At 41.3% G+C, this 13670-nt stretch overlaps 1 protein-coding gene across 4 annotated transcripts in view; it reads right to left on the reverse strand.

Annotated features, from left to right (window-relative positions):
- Positions 1–9650, reverse strand: part of filip1b (filamin A interacting protein 1b) — a 55664-nt gene extending 46014 nt beyond the window's left edge. The window contains exon 1 of one of the 4 annotated variants that reach the window (XM_076874184.1): positions 4301–4476. In XM_076874184.1, the coding sequence (XP_076730299.1) occupies positions 4301–4310 (10 nt within the window). In that variant the 5' untranslated portion in view covers positions 4311–4476. Of the gene's footprint in view, positions 1–4300; positions 4477–9202 lie in introns of those variants that run through there. The other 3 variants (XM_076874185.1, XM_004561058.4, XM_076874183.1) reach the window with 3 other exon arrangements.
- Between the last annotated feature and the right edge of the window lie 4020 nt (positions 9651–13670).

Raw genomic sequence — 13670 nt, forward strand, 5'->3', positions numbered from 1 at the left:
CAGACCCAGGACACGCTGGAGAGATTATATCTCTCGGCTGGCCTGGGAACGCCTTGGGGTTCCCCCAGATAACCTGGAGGAGGTGGCTGGGGAGAGGGAGGTCTGGGCCTCTCTGCTTAGGCTGCTGCCCCTTGGATAAAGCGAACGAAGATGGATGGATGGATGGATGTTCATCCAGCTTAGAGTCATTGAGGGTCATCTGTCAGCGCAAGGCTAACACAGACAAAACGTTCACACCAGCAACAAATTTAGAATCACTGGTTAAAATAATGCGTACGTCTTTGGACTGTGGGAGGAAGCACCCATAGCACCCATGTGTGTGCAGAAAGAACACTAACTCCACACAGCTGACTGAGCACTTTTGGCCACTCCCTTATTTTCCAAGGGGTCGCCACAGGGATGGATCCACATTACACCAATACAGGACTGCCCTTCCTTCCTCCCTCTATCCTGGTTTGATACTGCCACGTGTCCCGTGGTTTCTTTCTCCCACCAACTTATGTTCACTACTACACTACGGTATTGCGAAAATGCATCTTTTTCTCTCCGTTTTGACCTTCCGTCCACACTGAGACGCCGTTTTTTGTAAAGGAAAATGCAGCGTTTTGAAAACGCTCTCCAAAACAGATACATTTGAAAACGCCGTTTTCACTTCGCAGTGTGGACAGCGAACCTGGAGCCTTTTCGAAAACGATGACATTGACGGAGGGCATTATACAGCAGTTGTTTTGTTTGCTCTCAATTTTGACAGCCCTATTAAATATTAATATCTCTTTGTACATGCTCCAGATAGCTTTTCTTCAAATTCTTTAATTCTCACTTGCTTTTCCAACTTTGTACTTTTGTGTTACTCGCAGCAACAACTCCACCTCATTGTAAGTCCATTTAAAAAACTTGGTGCTTTTCCTCAACATTTTACCGCAATGTTTCAAAGAGCCGGAAAGTAAATAAACGGCAGACAGAAATGAGGCAGGTCGAATCGTCTTGCATTGCACGCATGCGCATGACTGGAGCGTAAGCGTTTTCAGCCGTTTCAATGTCCGAGAACGCTTACACAAACTCCTAAACACAAACTTAACAATGTAGTGTGTGCTGTACAGTGTAGCGAGGAATGCCCAGACCTCTACATTGGAGAGACCAAACAGCCACTTCACAAACGCATGGTACAACATAGAAGAGCCACCTCCACAGGACAAGACTCAGCTGTCCATCTGCATCTTAAGGACAAAGGTCACAAGAAGCAATTTATGTCCACAGTGAGCGACTATCTTTGAACAGAGGTGGTGGCTTAAGACACCAACTGTCTGCCATCTATAATACAGTTTTGAGATCCCTTCCCAGACGCCTTAACCCCCACATCCCGGGCCATCTGACCTCAGGAAATCACATGATAGGGTGGGGCTAGGTTTCACCATGAGCTCACCCGAAACCTTGGCTGATTGTGACCTACTCATGTGATTAGGTAGAGGATCATTAGGGGATTGATTGTCCCTCTCGATGGGATACTCCCACAGGGCTTAAATCTGGGACTCTCCACCATTTGACCCTAGAACAGAAGAAGCTTCTTGGATGAGAGGTGAAACGTCTTCAAGCCACTTAAAGAAGTCCAGACGCTTTTCTTTCCAAGCTCCTTAGACTACGATGACCTGGATGACTGAGAGCCTTCACAGACATCTGCTGTTTTGTGCTCTAGTTTTGGAAATTAAAATTCCAGGATTTTCTCTCAATGTCATCCGGATGCGCTGGTGTGTTGTGTATGTACAGTTTTTTCCCTTTTTGTTTCACAAACCAACATGGAGGTGTTACACTACTGGGTCTGTGTAATTCTGGGTTAAGTTATATTATTTGATTTGTTGTTTTTCATGGGTTTGGTTCTCTTTAATTTTTTTTATGTGTGTTATATTTATAATTCCTAGTTTCTAGTTTTCTGTCTCTATGCCTTCCCTGTGTTCCATGTTTAGTTACTCTAGTCTCTGTGTTTCATGTTCCTAGTCAGTCGTGTCTCCATGTCACAGTGTCAAGTCTGCATCTTTGTGAAGGTTTCCTGTTTATTTTGATAGTTCCTTGTCCTGTGTTCAGTGCATTTGGTTTTGCTTCCTCCACGTCTCGTTATGTCAGATTAGTCCAAGCTCTGTTTTCCTCCTGTTTCCTATTCCCTCGTTACTCCGTTGTGAATTTAAGCCCTGTGTTTTCCTCTGTCTGTTGTTGTAATACTCTATGTGCTGTAAGTTTCTCCAGGTTTCTGGTTTCTATTATTCTTAGTTCCCTGCTCCTTGTTTCCAAGTGTTAAGTTCTTAGTTTCCATGTTCAGGGTTTTGGTTTTTGTAAGTTATTTTATGGAGGATTTTTCCCAACGAAAAAAGCTGCTGCTTTAAGTTTACATTCCAAGTACAAGTCCTGCATTTGGGTCCTTCATTCTGCCTACTGCACCTGACATGATGCAACCAGAATCCTAAAACACTGAAGCTACACAATAAGGGGTACTACACCAATGAGTGACATCACTATCGCTATGTGCATTTTTTATACAGTCAGTGCCAGTCAGACCAACAAGCCTGCACCACTGCTAAACACTTCTCACTGACTCTCAATGATTACAGTTTTTTCTGATTGCTTACAGTTTTTTCTGAATGCTTAAACCCTAACTGTGATTCCTGTAGCACAATCTCTAAAACTATTCAGACTTATAGCAAAACCACTCACTGAGTTTGCAAAACTGCTTTGCACTCAGTTTGCAATTTTGTAACACACACTTTGCAAAACTGTAGGCACAATTCACTGCACAACACTCAATTACCAAATTTCCAACACACTCCTAGCAAAAGTATACACATGTATGGCTATCATTAACACTAATTTGCCAACTGTCTGGCACACTTTCACATGTGAAAACTTCTTTAGATAATTAGTTCACTTTGCAATCAGCCTAAGCACTATAATACAGGTAAGCTGTGTGTGCGGAGTACAATGGAGGGAGCAGGAAGAGTGAGAAGTAGAGGAGGCCGAGGAAGAGGACGTGGAGGTGAAGAAGTAGGATGAAGAGGACGACAAGGATAAGGAGGAGCAAGAGGAAGACGAGGAGGGGGGAGAGGAAGACGAGGAGGGGGGAGAGGAAGGGTAGGAAGAGTAAGAAATAGAATTGCTGATGACATCAGAGCTACAATAGTGGACCATGTAATCAACCGTCGAATGACCCTGAGGGTAGCTGGCCAACAGGTCCAGCCTAACTCGAGCCGCTACACTGTAGCAAGTACCATAAGGACATCTTGAAATGAGAATCGGTTAGTACAGTCACTTCGCACAAAGATTTGTAGCACTGCCATATGCCAATGAGAAACACACCAATACCATTGATGTAAAAATACTGAAATTGTTACTTGCTAGATGACCAGATGCTGGGGGCAGAGGAAGCATGTTCACTGCAGACCAAGTAACCCATATAGTCATTATGGCGATTGCAAATACAGTTTTTTCTGATTGCTTAAGCACATTTTTTGTAACTATTGGCTAATTTTGCAAAACTCTTCACACAAATAAGAAAACCTGTCACCCAATAATCAAAACATTGTAGTTCTCTTGCAAAAGCAAACACAGGGCAGGGATAGCTCAGTAGGTAGAGTGGTGGCCCCATGATCGGAAGGTCGGGGGTTCGACTCCACTGAACGGCTACCCTGAGGTACCCCTGAGCAAGGTACCGTCCCTACACACTGCTCCCCGGGCGCTGCACTGGCAGCTGCCCACTGCTTCACTGGGTGAATGGGTTAAATGTAGAGGAACTATTTCCCTATGGGGACTAACACGCACACTTTACTTTTACTTTACTTTACAGCTAGATTAACTCTTCACACCTTCGTAAAAATGGTGTTTCCGTATCAAACAGTACACACAAGCCATCATCTACTAAGCACACAATGCGCCAACTGCACACTGATGGTATGAATACAAAACACATCTGGCCTTTGCTTTCTCTGTGCACAAGGTAGGCTATGTCAGTTTGAGCTCATACCTCTGTCATAGATCCATAAGCATAGAGGGATCCAAACTTCAAGTACTGGTGTTTATTCAAACACATCAAAACAAACACAAGTGTTTATTTCCAAGTATAGGATTATTTGCAATCGCCATAATGACTATATGGGTTACTTGGTCTGCAGTGAACATGCTTCCTCTGCCCCAGCATCTGGTCATCTAGCAATTCTGTAAAGTAACAATTTCAGTATTTTTACATCAATGGTATTGGTGTGTTTCTCATTGGCATATGGCAGTGCTACAAATCTTTGTGCGAAGTGACTGTGCTAACCGATTCTCATTTCAAGATGTCCTTATGGTACTTGCTACAGTGTAGCGGCTCGAGTTAGGCTGGACCTGTTGGCCAGCTACCCTCAGGGTCATTCGACGGTTGATTACATGGTCCACTATTGTAGCTCTGATGTCATCAGCAATTCTATTTCTTACTCTTCCTACCCTTCCTCTCCCCCCTCCTCATCTTCCTCTCCCCCCTCCTCGTCTTCCTCTTGCTCCTCCTTGTCCTTGTCGTCCTCTTCATCCTACTTCTTCACCTCCACGTCCTCTTCCTCGGCCTCCTCTACTTCTCACTCTTTCTGCTCCCTCCATTGTACTCCGCACACACAGCTTACCTGTATTATAGTGCTTAGGCTGATTGCAAAGTGAACTAATTATCTAAAGAAGTTTTCACATGTGAAAGTGTGCCAGACAGTTGGCAAATTAGTGTTAATGATAGCCATACATGTGTATACTTTTGCTAGGAGTGTGTTGGAAATTTGGTAATTGAGTGTTGTGCAGTGAATTGTGCCTACAGTTTAGCAAAGTGTGTGTTACAAAATTGCAAACTGAGTGCAAAGCAGTTTTTGTGCTTTTAGTTTTGCAAACTCAGTGAGTGGTTTTGCTATAAGTCTGAATAGTTTTAGAGATTGTGCTACAGGAATCACAGTTAGGGTTTAAGCATTCAGAAAAAACTGTAAGTCAAAGTGTTTAAACAGACCAAATTACAGGAGACCATAGGGGTGGATGAGCAGGGTGCAGCACGAAGGTCCTGGGCAGGCTTGAACCAACCCAGCGGGGCTTTTCCCTCCACCAGAAGTAACATGCTATAATTCAAAAAACGTTTTACAATTACGTTCCCCTCATAATGATCCCATTACATCTCTGGAATACCATAAAACCATAACACAGTACATCTTTACTACTATTAGTGTAACACAAGTTTTCTTTCATTCAGGAAAACTAATGGCACTTGACTGCAGAGCATACTTGCACAAACGTTCATGTTTTCCATTCATTAGCTGCTTATAGATATTTCAGTCTGGACACAACAAACCTTGTGTGACTGAAAATTGTTTTCCTGCTGCAGCATCTCCGCCCAGCTGCTGTAGAAACTGTGTCGGAAAGAGCAGAGCTTGTCTCTCAGCTGAGCGGCGCTTAAGCACTCTGGTAAAACATCTATTAAATTAATGCCTCCTGATGTACTGCTTCCTGAAACCAGCCTTTACTGGGCTGTGAATAAGGGAGTCATAACTCACTGATTCACTGAGCGAGTGTCTCACAGACGATCCTTTCATGACTCAGTAACGACACACTCAGCGTGGCTCAGTGGGTGTCGCTCCATTCCAGTAACTCATTATTGAAGCCGTCACTATACATCTAAATGACGCCTGAAAGCATTTAACTGATCACACTTACACTTTAGTTCTGAAGGTTTTATTTTGGCCCCACTTCAGCCTTATTTAAAAGGTTGATAATTTCTCGTTTACACACAGCACCTACACAAAGCTGAGCCGAGTCTGCTTTTCCTTATTCTCTGTCATGTATCTCTTGCTCCAAATGAAGAAGTCAGCGTACAGCATGTTCAAGAAATCCCTGCAATCCCCTATGATGCCACAGGAAGTGGATATCCCTGATGATCCCATCTTAAATCCCTCTGTTTGCAAGAGACAGCCAATCAGAATCAAGTTGTCTCAAAGGGGGAAGAGCCAAAATGGCTTGTTACAGAAATGACATGAAATGAGAGGTTGTACTGAGGCCCAGTATGAAATAAATAAGGATTATTTTGAACTGTGAATCATACAAAGCTGCTCTAATAGATCCCAAGTGTAACAGCAGGACCTGGAAAGGAGATGATTAAGGTCACTTCGCTTTTGTTGCATTTAAGATCAATTTTGGCTGTATAATCTGTCAACCAATCAAATTCAAGAATTCGAGAGAGTTTAAGAAGCCCTGAGTCTTTTCAGTTTCAAAAACTCAGCTGACTAGCAAGGGGTGCCTCAGAACCTCAGGGACAATACGTGTCAGTGTAGGCCAGTCATTAACCAAACCCTGCTTTTTTAACTCAAGTGGGACCAAAAGGCACAAACTGAAAATCCTCCTGCACTAAGTAAGACTTGAAACTAGAGACGGAGACCATAAACTCATCAGGAAAGTGTTTACTAAGCTCACACAGAAACCAAGTTAAGGACAGATTTCCTTTTGCCATCAGAGGAGTCACCCCCTGCTGGCCTTTAAAAACCATGCAGGTTTATGCAAATTGTTGGCTTCATGCTCCAGAACCAGAAGTATGTTGGCATACTTTGGCATGCAGAGAGGAGCAGCCAGGGATCGAACCACCAACTTTCCAGTTAGCGGATGGCCTGCTCCTCCTCCTGATTGTTGACCATCAAATCACTATGTTGCAGGATTTTAGCTCCTCCCTGTGTTTAGGTGGAGACAACAGTCTTGTATTAAAGATGTACCACGCCAGTTTTGGAAGGTTAAAAGCATGGGGGTAGTATTAACCCGCAGGTTTCTCAGCCAAACAGCCAAACATCTGGTTTGGAGATTTTTGTTTTCTACTTTTTTTCCCCCGACTTGCCATTTGACTTCTTTGCTACAACGTTAGGTTTGAAGATGGTGGTTTGAGTTAACATGCACCTCTTCACAACATTAACCCTGCACGAAAACCTAAGAGTTAGGATCAGTGACTGTGCCAGTCTTACTAATCCCATCCCTGAGTTTATAACATAGTGAGACCCTGGTGTTTGCTATGAAGACTATGGTTTCAGTCAGTGACACTACAGTCTGTTTCCTAGGCTTTTTAAATACTCGAACACTTGTCCACCCAAGATTTAGTCACATCGCCATCTGTCATTTTTCTTTTCACTCTTTTCCTCTTTCAGTTCTCCATGGTGGACCATCAGGTATCATGGGTCATTCAGATGTTTTTGATCTCAATCTTTGTCTAGCAGCACCGTCATCCTTTTGTCCATTAAATACCTGAATTGTGTGGTTGGTTTGCAGTAGGTGTTTAGGTCCTACACAATCATTTTCACAACAGTTCTTTCTCAACTGTTGATGGTGCAAATCTACTACACTGTTTCTCTGTGCACACATCTGTCCCCTCTACTGTTCGGCCAGATTTCCCATCAGAGTCAAGGGTTGGGGGATGCAGGGTGTGGTATGCTGCACAAACTGAACTCTGAATGTTATTTGTGACACTTGAGCCTTTCTGTGTCTCTGTTTTGTAACTCCACACGCTTTCTATTTTTGCCAGCTTCGCGCAGACATCTACTGCATCATCTGCTTCTGTCATATTTTCCATTTCTAGGTTAAAGGATGTTGTTTGTTGAAGAGATTGTGCAGACAAATTTATGATTTGGAGGTTATATTAATAAATCTATTAGAAAAACCTGGCATGGGATAAGAGTACAGTTTTTCTTTGGACATTTATTAAAGTGATCCGTGTGGGGAAACCAGAGCATGGCCTCCCACTCTCCTTTTAGAGTCTAGAATTTGCATCATGAATGTGCAGTATGTGATGAAATAATCAAGTTTGGAAAGGAAGGCCTTTAAACCCGTTAAATTGTAAACAAAAAACATTTTACCGCTTTCAGTAATTCTGAGTAAGTTTAATCATTCATCATGAATTATTTGGATATGCTTTAATTGATAAAACATTTACAGGTGAGGTAAAAGGTTCATGAAGAGGTTTATTAGCCTGTGAGCTCAAACCTGACCCCAACCTCATAAAAATGTGCTTCATATTTTTGTCTCTGAGGTCTTAAGGTAGTTGGAAATCCTGTTGATTTTTCAGTATTATAAAAGTCGCAAAGCAGCAAATGTTAATTAGTGACCATTTTAACTGGATTTACAGCAATGACCTTAAAATATTTTTGCCTAATAATAACTAATAATGTTATCATTTCTAAACTGAACGCACACACATCACACTTAGCTTAGATCACGTTTTTCACTCCATTACAGATCAAATCCACCGTCATGAGTCAGGCTTCCATAAATAGCTTGGTTTGAGTCACTGCTGATGTTTTGTTGACCCGTCCATCCACCCTGACCTCCTCCCTCAGCTGACTATTTGGTTCTGCAACGTCATTTGTATGACTGATGTTGCTGTGCATCGACAAGACACATTTTAAATATAACATTTCCACACTTCTGATTATTAGTATTTTTGATTATTTAGTGAATGAAGTTACAAGGAAGCAGAACACCAAGCTTGTCTGATTTTTTTCTGATGAAAAAACGGGAAATAATTCAGCTGCCAATAATATGGAACAACACTTCAAAACTACCTTAAGTAATTAGCTGATATAAACTACTGTAACAAATCTTTAATGTAAACTGCTTTATTTATTGAAATATCCTGATTTCTTTATTTTAATCATTATATTTAGACTCTGGATATTTATTTGTTGTGGAGTTTTTTTTTAATTTCAAATAAACATTTTGATAACTTCTCATACTGTTTACTTGGTGATATAAAACCTATATTTATCTCAGTTTTTCTGTTAGCTGACATTTAATTTAGTTCAGATGATCTTGTCTGGATTTTTTTTTTTCTTTAATAGCAGTTGTGATTCACCAACTCTTTATACAGATCTCTGTATCTTTGCATTTCTGAATATTTGAGGAAAAAGTATGTTTTTATATGATTGTCCTGTTTTTTGTATAATAACTGCAAACAATAAATAAATGCGCAAAAAAATTATAAATACTGTTTTGCTTCCATCAGTGTAAGGTGTTTCAGTAATGGTATACGCCAATATATTTTCAAAATTATCGGTCTATGATATTGGCATGTTGGCAAATATGATGGCACATACCCATTTCAGTAGTGGTCAGATGTTTTTCTAGATTTCTTTGTGGCAAATTAAAACAAATATATCAAAACAAGCCAGAAATCAGAGTTACTCACCTGGTAGCTCTTAGTGTCACAGCTGTTCGGTCCCAAAATGACTCCAGTCCTTATTAATACTTCACTTCTTCTCCAGCACTCACCACACCAGCGTGTCTGTCTTCTTTCCTTTAAATCTTAAATCCAGCCTTCACTGTGTCTCCTTTTCTGCCAAAGTTGGAGCATGGTGAAGCTTTGTCCTCTCCAAGTTTGGGCTGTATGCTCACTGGCCGAGAGAGTATGAGTGAGAACTGAAGACAGAGAGAGAGGGGAGGGGATCGTGCGAGGGCAGAGATGAGAATAAACAGACTCTTTCTCTGAGCTGAAATAAAATAAGTTCTCTTTTTGCCGCAGGATGTTCAGCCTCTCTCTTTACGCCTGCTTGTTCCCGGTCATCAGCACTGAGGCTCTGCTCTATATTTAACCCGTGCTCTCACTCTGTGTTAGCAGCTCAACTGACTGACGGACTGACTGAGGCTCGTCCAAACCCCCAACAGCTGAGCTATCAGCCCTGACCACACCTTCTCCTCCTCTCACAGCCAAAGGACTAGGTTTGGGTGCGTTTGGCTTGAGTTGTGGTTTGTTTTGTTTCACTCCAAAATATTTTTATTCTTAACAGCATGAAACCCAGATGTTCCTGCCCCTCTGTTAATGTGACATCACTGTACTTGAGTTGATCACTCAAAATTAAGTGGATTTAACTTGAATAAACAAGATCAGTAAACTTCTGGTATTCATGGTGAACTATCAGCTCTCAGATTTGCTTTGTTTTCATGTGTTTTTACCTTAAATAGTCAGTTTGTCTCATTCACTTCTTCCAAGCACTCCCCACCTTCTTCATTTCCTAACCCTAACCCTAAACTTGAACACACCATCTTCTCACCTTTCCCTAACCCTAACGAGTGTCTTTGACAATCATTTCTTTGACCTTCTCACCCCTTCGCTAACCTCAGTTTTATTCCCAACCTTTCTAATCCTCACACTTTTACTAAACTTGACCTCTTTTTTAATCATTTATGTAACGTTTAGCTTTTTAGACCCACTTTTGTCCTGCTCACATTGAATAATTCTGAATACAGAATTGCCCGACTGCTGCTAAATATAATTTTATTTATGTGAATATGTCTGTACACAAACACAAACATATATCATGTATTCTCTATTTAAACAAGTTAAACATTCAGAGCAGGAACTTGGTAATGCAACAGTGCCACCATCTCTAATCTGACTCCTAATTTTTAATCCTGACCCCCTGAAATTTATCCACAATCACTGACCCTAACCCCCATGAATCTAACCCCTAAACCTAGATCCAGCATCTTCCCATAATGCAGCGCTGCAGCCTCCTTGCTGAACGCTAGGCTAACTGGGAACATTCCCACGTCAATCAAGTCAAACTTCTGTTATTGCGAAGCTAGCCGCTCACAATGGTGGAGAGAAAAGTTGATTCTGAAAGCAGAGCCTTTCAGCGCCAATGGGTGACTGAATATATGTTTACAGTCATTGCTGGTAAACCTGTGTGTCTTATTAGTGGAGCTAATGTGGCTGTAATTAAGGAATTTAATTTAAGACGGCACTACGAGACAAAACGTCAGGATAAGCTGAAAAACCTAAATGCAGATCAGAAACTACAGAAGTAGAAGAGCTAAAGAAGAATCTGACATTTCAGCAGACGTTTTCCACCAGAGCAAAATCACAAAGTGAAGCTGTTGTGAAAGAAAATTTTATTGTAGCAGAGAAGACAGCCAAATCAGCCCGGTACCACTCTGAAGAGCTGCATGATGAAGCTGTGCGTTGTCTTGTGTCCAGACAAAACGCAGATTTTGGCAAATGTGAGCCTGAGGAGAAATACGATTGCTGATCGGGTTTGTGAGATGGCCACTGATTTAAGAACACAGTTGTGTGAAAGAAGCAAAAACTTTATTGCATACTCTCTTGCTGTGGATGAAAGTACAGACATGATGGACATTGCACAGCTGGCCATCTTCATCCGTGGAGAGGAAATATTGAACATTAAATCAATGCACGGGACAACGACAGGAAAAGAAACTGCCCTGGGACAAACTTGTTGGACTTACAACAGATGGAGCGCCGGTGTTGTGCGGTGAAATAAGCCACACAACACCGGCGCTCCATCTGCTAGTCAGCAGGATGCGAGTAAAGATGCAGGAGGAGAACTGTACCAGTGAGTTAACAGCATATCACTGCATCATACACCAGGAAAGGTAAAGTCCTAAAAATGGAGCATGTAATGATCACCGTAACGCAGACCGTAAATTTTATCTGAGCTAAAAGTTTAAATCACCGTCAATTTCAGTCTTTTATGTGGGAAATAGATTCAGAGTTTGCCCACATTCCTTATCAGACAGAGGTCCGTTGGCTGAGTTGGGATAAAAATTCTCAATAAAGTTTTTGAGCTCAGCAAGGAAATCTGTCAGTTCATGGACATGGCATGTATGATGCAGTGAAGGCATTTCAAGTGAAGCAGTCACAAATGCACCAGTGCAACCTGCCTCACTTTCCCTGTTGCCAAGTAATGTTGAACCAAGTCAGCGGACTTTGCTGAACTGCACCTGTGCAGATTCAGATGGAGCTGCAGTGTAATGATACACTCAAAGTGGGCAAGTCCTCAGGTAAACAAGAGTAACTACCAATAAGAGTGGAGGATGTTGTTGATGCATTAGAGGGTTACCTAGGCAACCAGTGCCTGGAACGTCTGCAAAGTCATCTTTACCCCTAATCTTTAATCCTAATCTGTGTGTTTTAGGCTCTTCGTTCAGGTTCTATGTCCATGTGTAGGAAGAGTTGCTCTAATTTATAATACTGTTCCCGTGCTTTTAAGATGTGTTTCCATGTACCTCTAAATCAATGCATATCCAATCTGTGGGCACATGTATATGTTTATTTATACTACTTAATATTCTCATTGGTTACACAACTTAATCCCTAAGTAACCCCTGAACCTTAATGCTGAACACAAGCCCTACCTGGTAACCTTAAACTAACTCTAAGTTCTCAGAAAATGTGATTTTTCACAGTTTGAAATTTGCCCTTGAGAATCTTGTTAATAGGGTTACAAAAATTAGACCTTCTAACTAGCACACGTAAAAAACTATTAACATTTTTCCACCAAATATCCCTTTGTTCCCTTAAAGCTATGACCAACATTAACGTAAGCAGACAAAACTTTAAAGGTCTGAGAATTTCTAAGAATCAATTTAAGACCTTTAACAGCCTTTTAAAGATGTGCATATGGAAAATATTTGAGTTCATGTATTTGTAATATGACTCAATTGAAACAGGAAAACAAACACTTTTTGGACCGACTGCTTTGTAATAGTGTTATTAATCATGTTGTGGTTTATTGTAATCAGCAATGAGGTTGTAAATGTTATTTTTTCAGTGATCTTCGGCTCAGCTTGAGTCTGGCTCAGCTGTGTACAACAATGGGCGTGTTTGCGCGCTAATTTCTCGTCATTGATTGTTTTCAGATGTAAAGTAAAATCACTGTTTCAACAGCCATCCTGAGGCTGGATCAGACCAGGCTTTTCAAACACGACGTGATTTATTCAGGGCCGTGAACGCAGCAACATTTGTTCCTAATAAAGCAGCTCTGAGTTTGACTTTATCAATGAGGAAGAGTGATAACCGGAGCTGCGTGTTGTTGCAAAGTTTGACAACCAGCTTCAGCAGACACAACACAGCTGAGTTTGTGCTTTTAAGAAAAGTGATTTTCTTATCAGGGAGTGATCTCTCTGAGATGTTTTCATGAACAAACATTGTTAAAGGAGCTTTAGTTTTATCCTTCAACATATTGAATCCTGTCAGCGCCTTTCATAAAAGCGAAGCCAAAACGGCTTGCATAATTACACACACACACACACACGTTCATGTTCTGGAGATCAGCCTGGTCTTCCTGGAAATATTCAGTCTTATAAATGTGCCAAATACATGTGAAGGATCAATCCATGAAATAAAACAGTTGCTGGACGGTGACATGTTCACACACCCACACACTGAAAGGAGGTAAGCGTCAGTCCATTTTTGTTTCAGGAGTCATCCGGCAGAGGTGTGGACTCGAGTCACATGACTTGGACTCGAGTCAGACTCGAGTCATTAATTTTATGACCTTAAACTTGACTTGAAAAAATGTTCTAAGACTTGTGACTTGACTTGGACTTTTACACCAATGACCTGGGACATGAATTGGACTTGAACCGGTTTACTTGAAAAGACTTGATATTTCACCCCAAATATAAAATTGAACACTCATATTATATGGAAAGTGTCTACCATTAATTCACTTCATTTATTCAAACCACACTCCGTACGTATGTGTGCGTGAGCTGTAGCACAGCCAATCAAATTAACCAGATTTAAAAAAAAAAAAAGAAAAAGAGTCAACAAAAAACCGAAAGTCATGCTGATGTGTGTCTGTCATCCAGACACACATCAGCAGGTCTAAAGTCACTCTGGTGTGCAGTTTAGA

Source organism: Maylandia zebra, linkage group LG15 (genome assembly GCF_041146795.1).
Source record: "Maylandia zebra isolate NMK-2024a linkage group LG15, Mzebra_GT3a, whole genome shotgun sequence".
NCBI classification, from domain to species: Eukaryota; Metazoa; Chordata; class Actinopteri; order Cichliformes; family Cichlidae; genus Maylandia; species Maylandia zebra.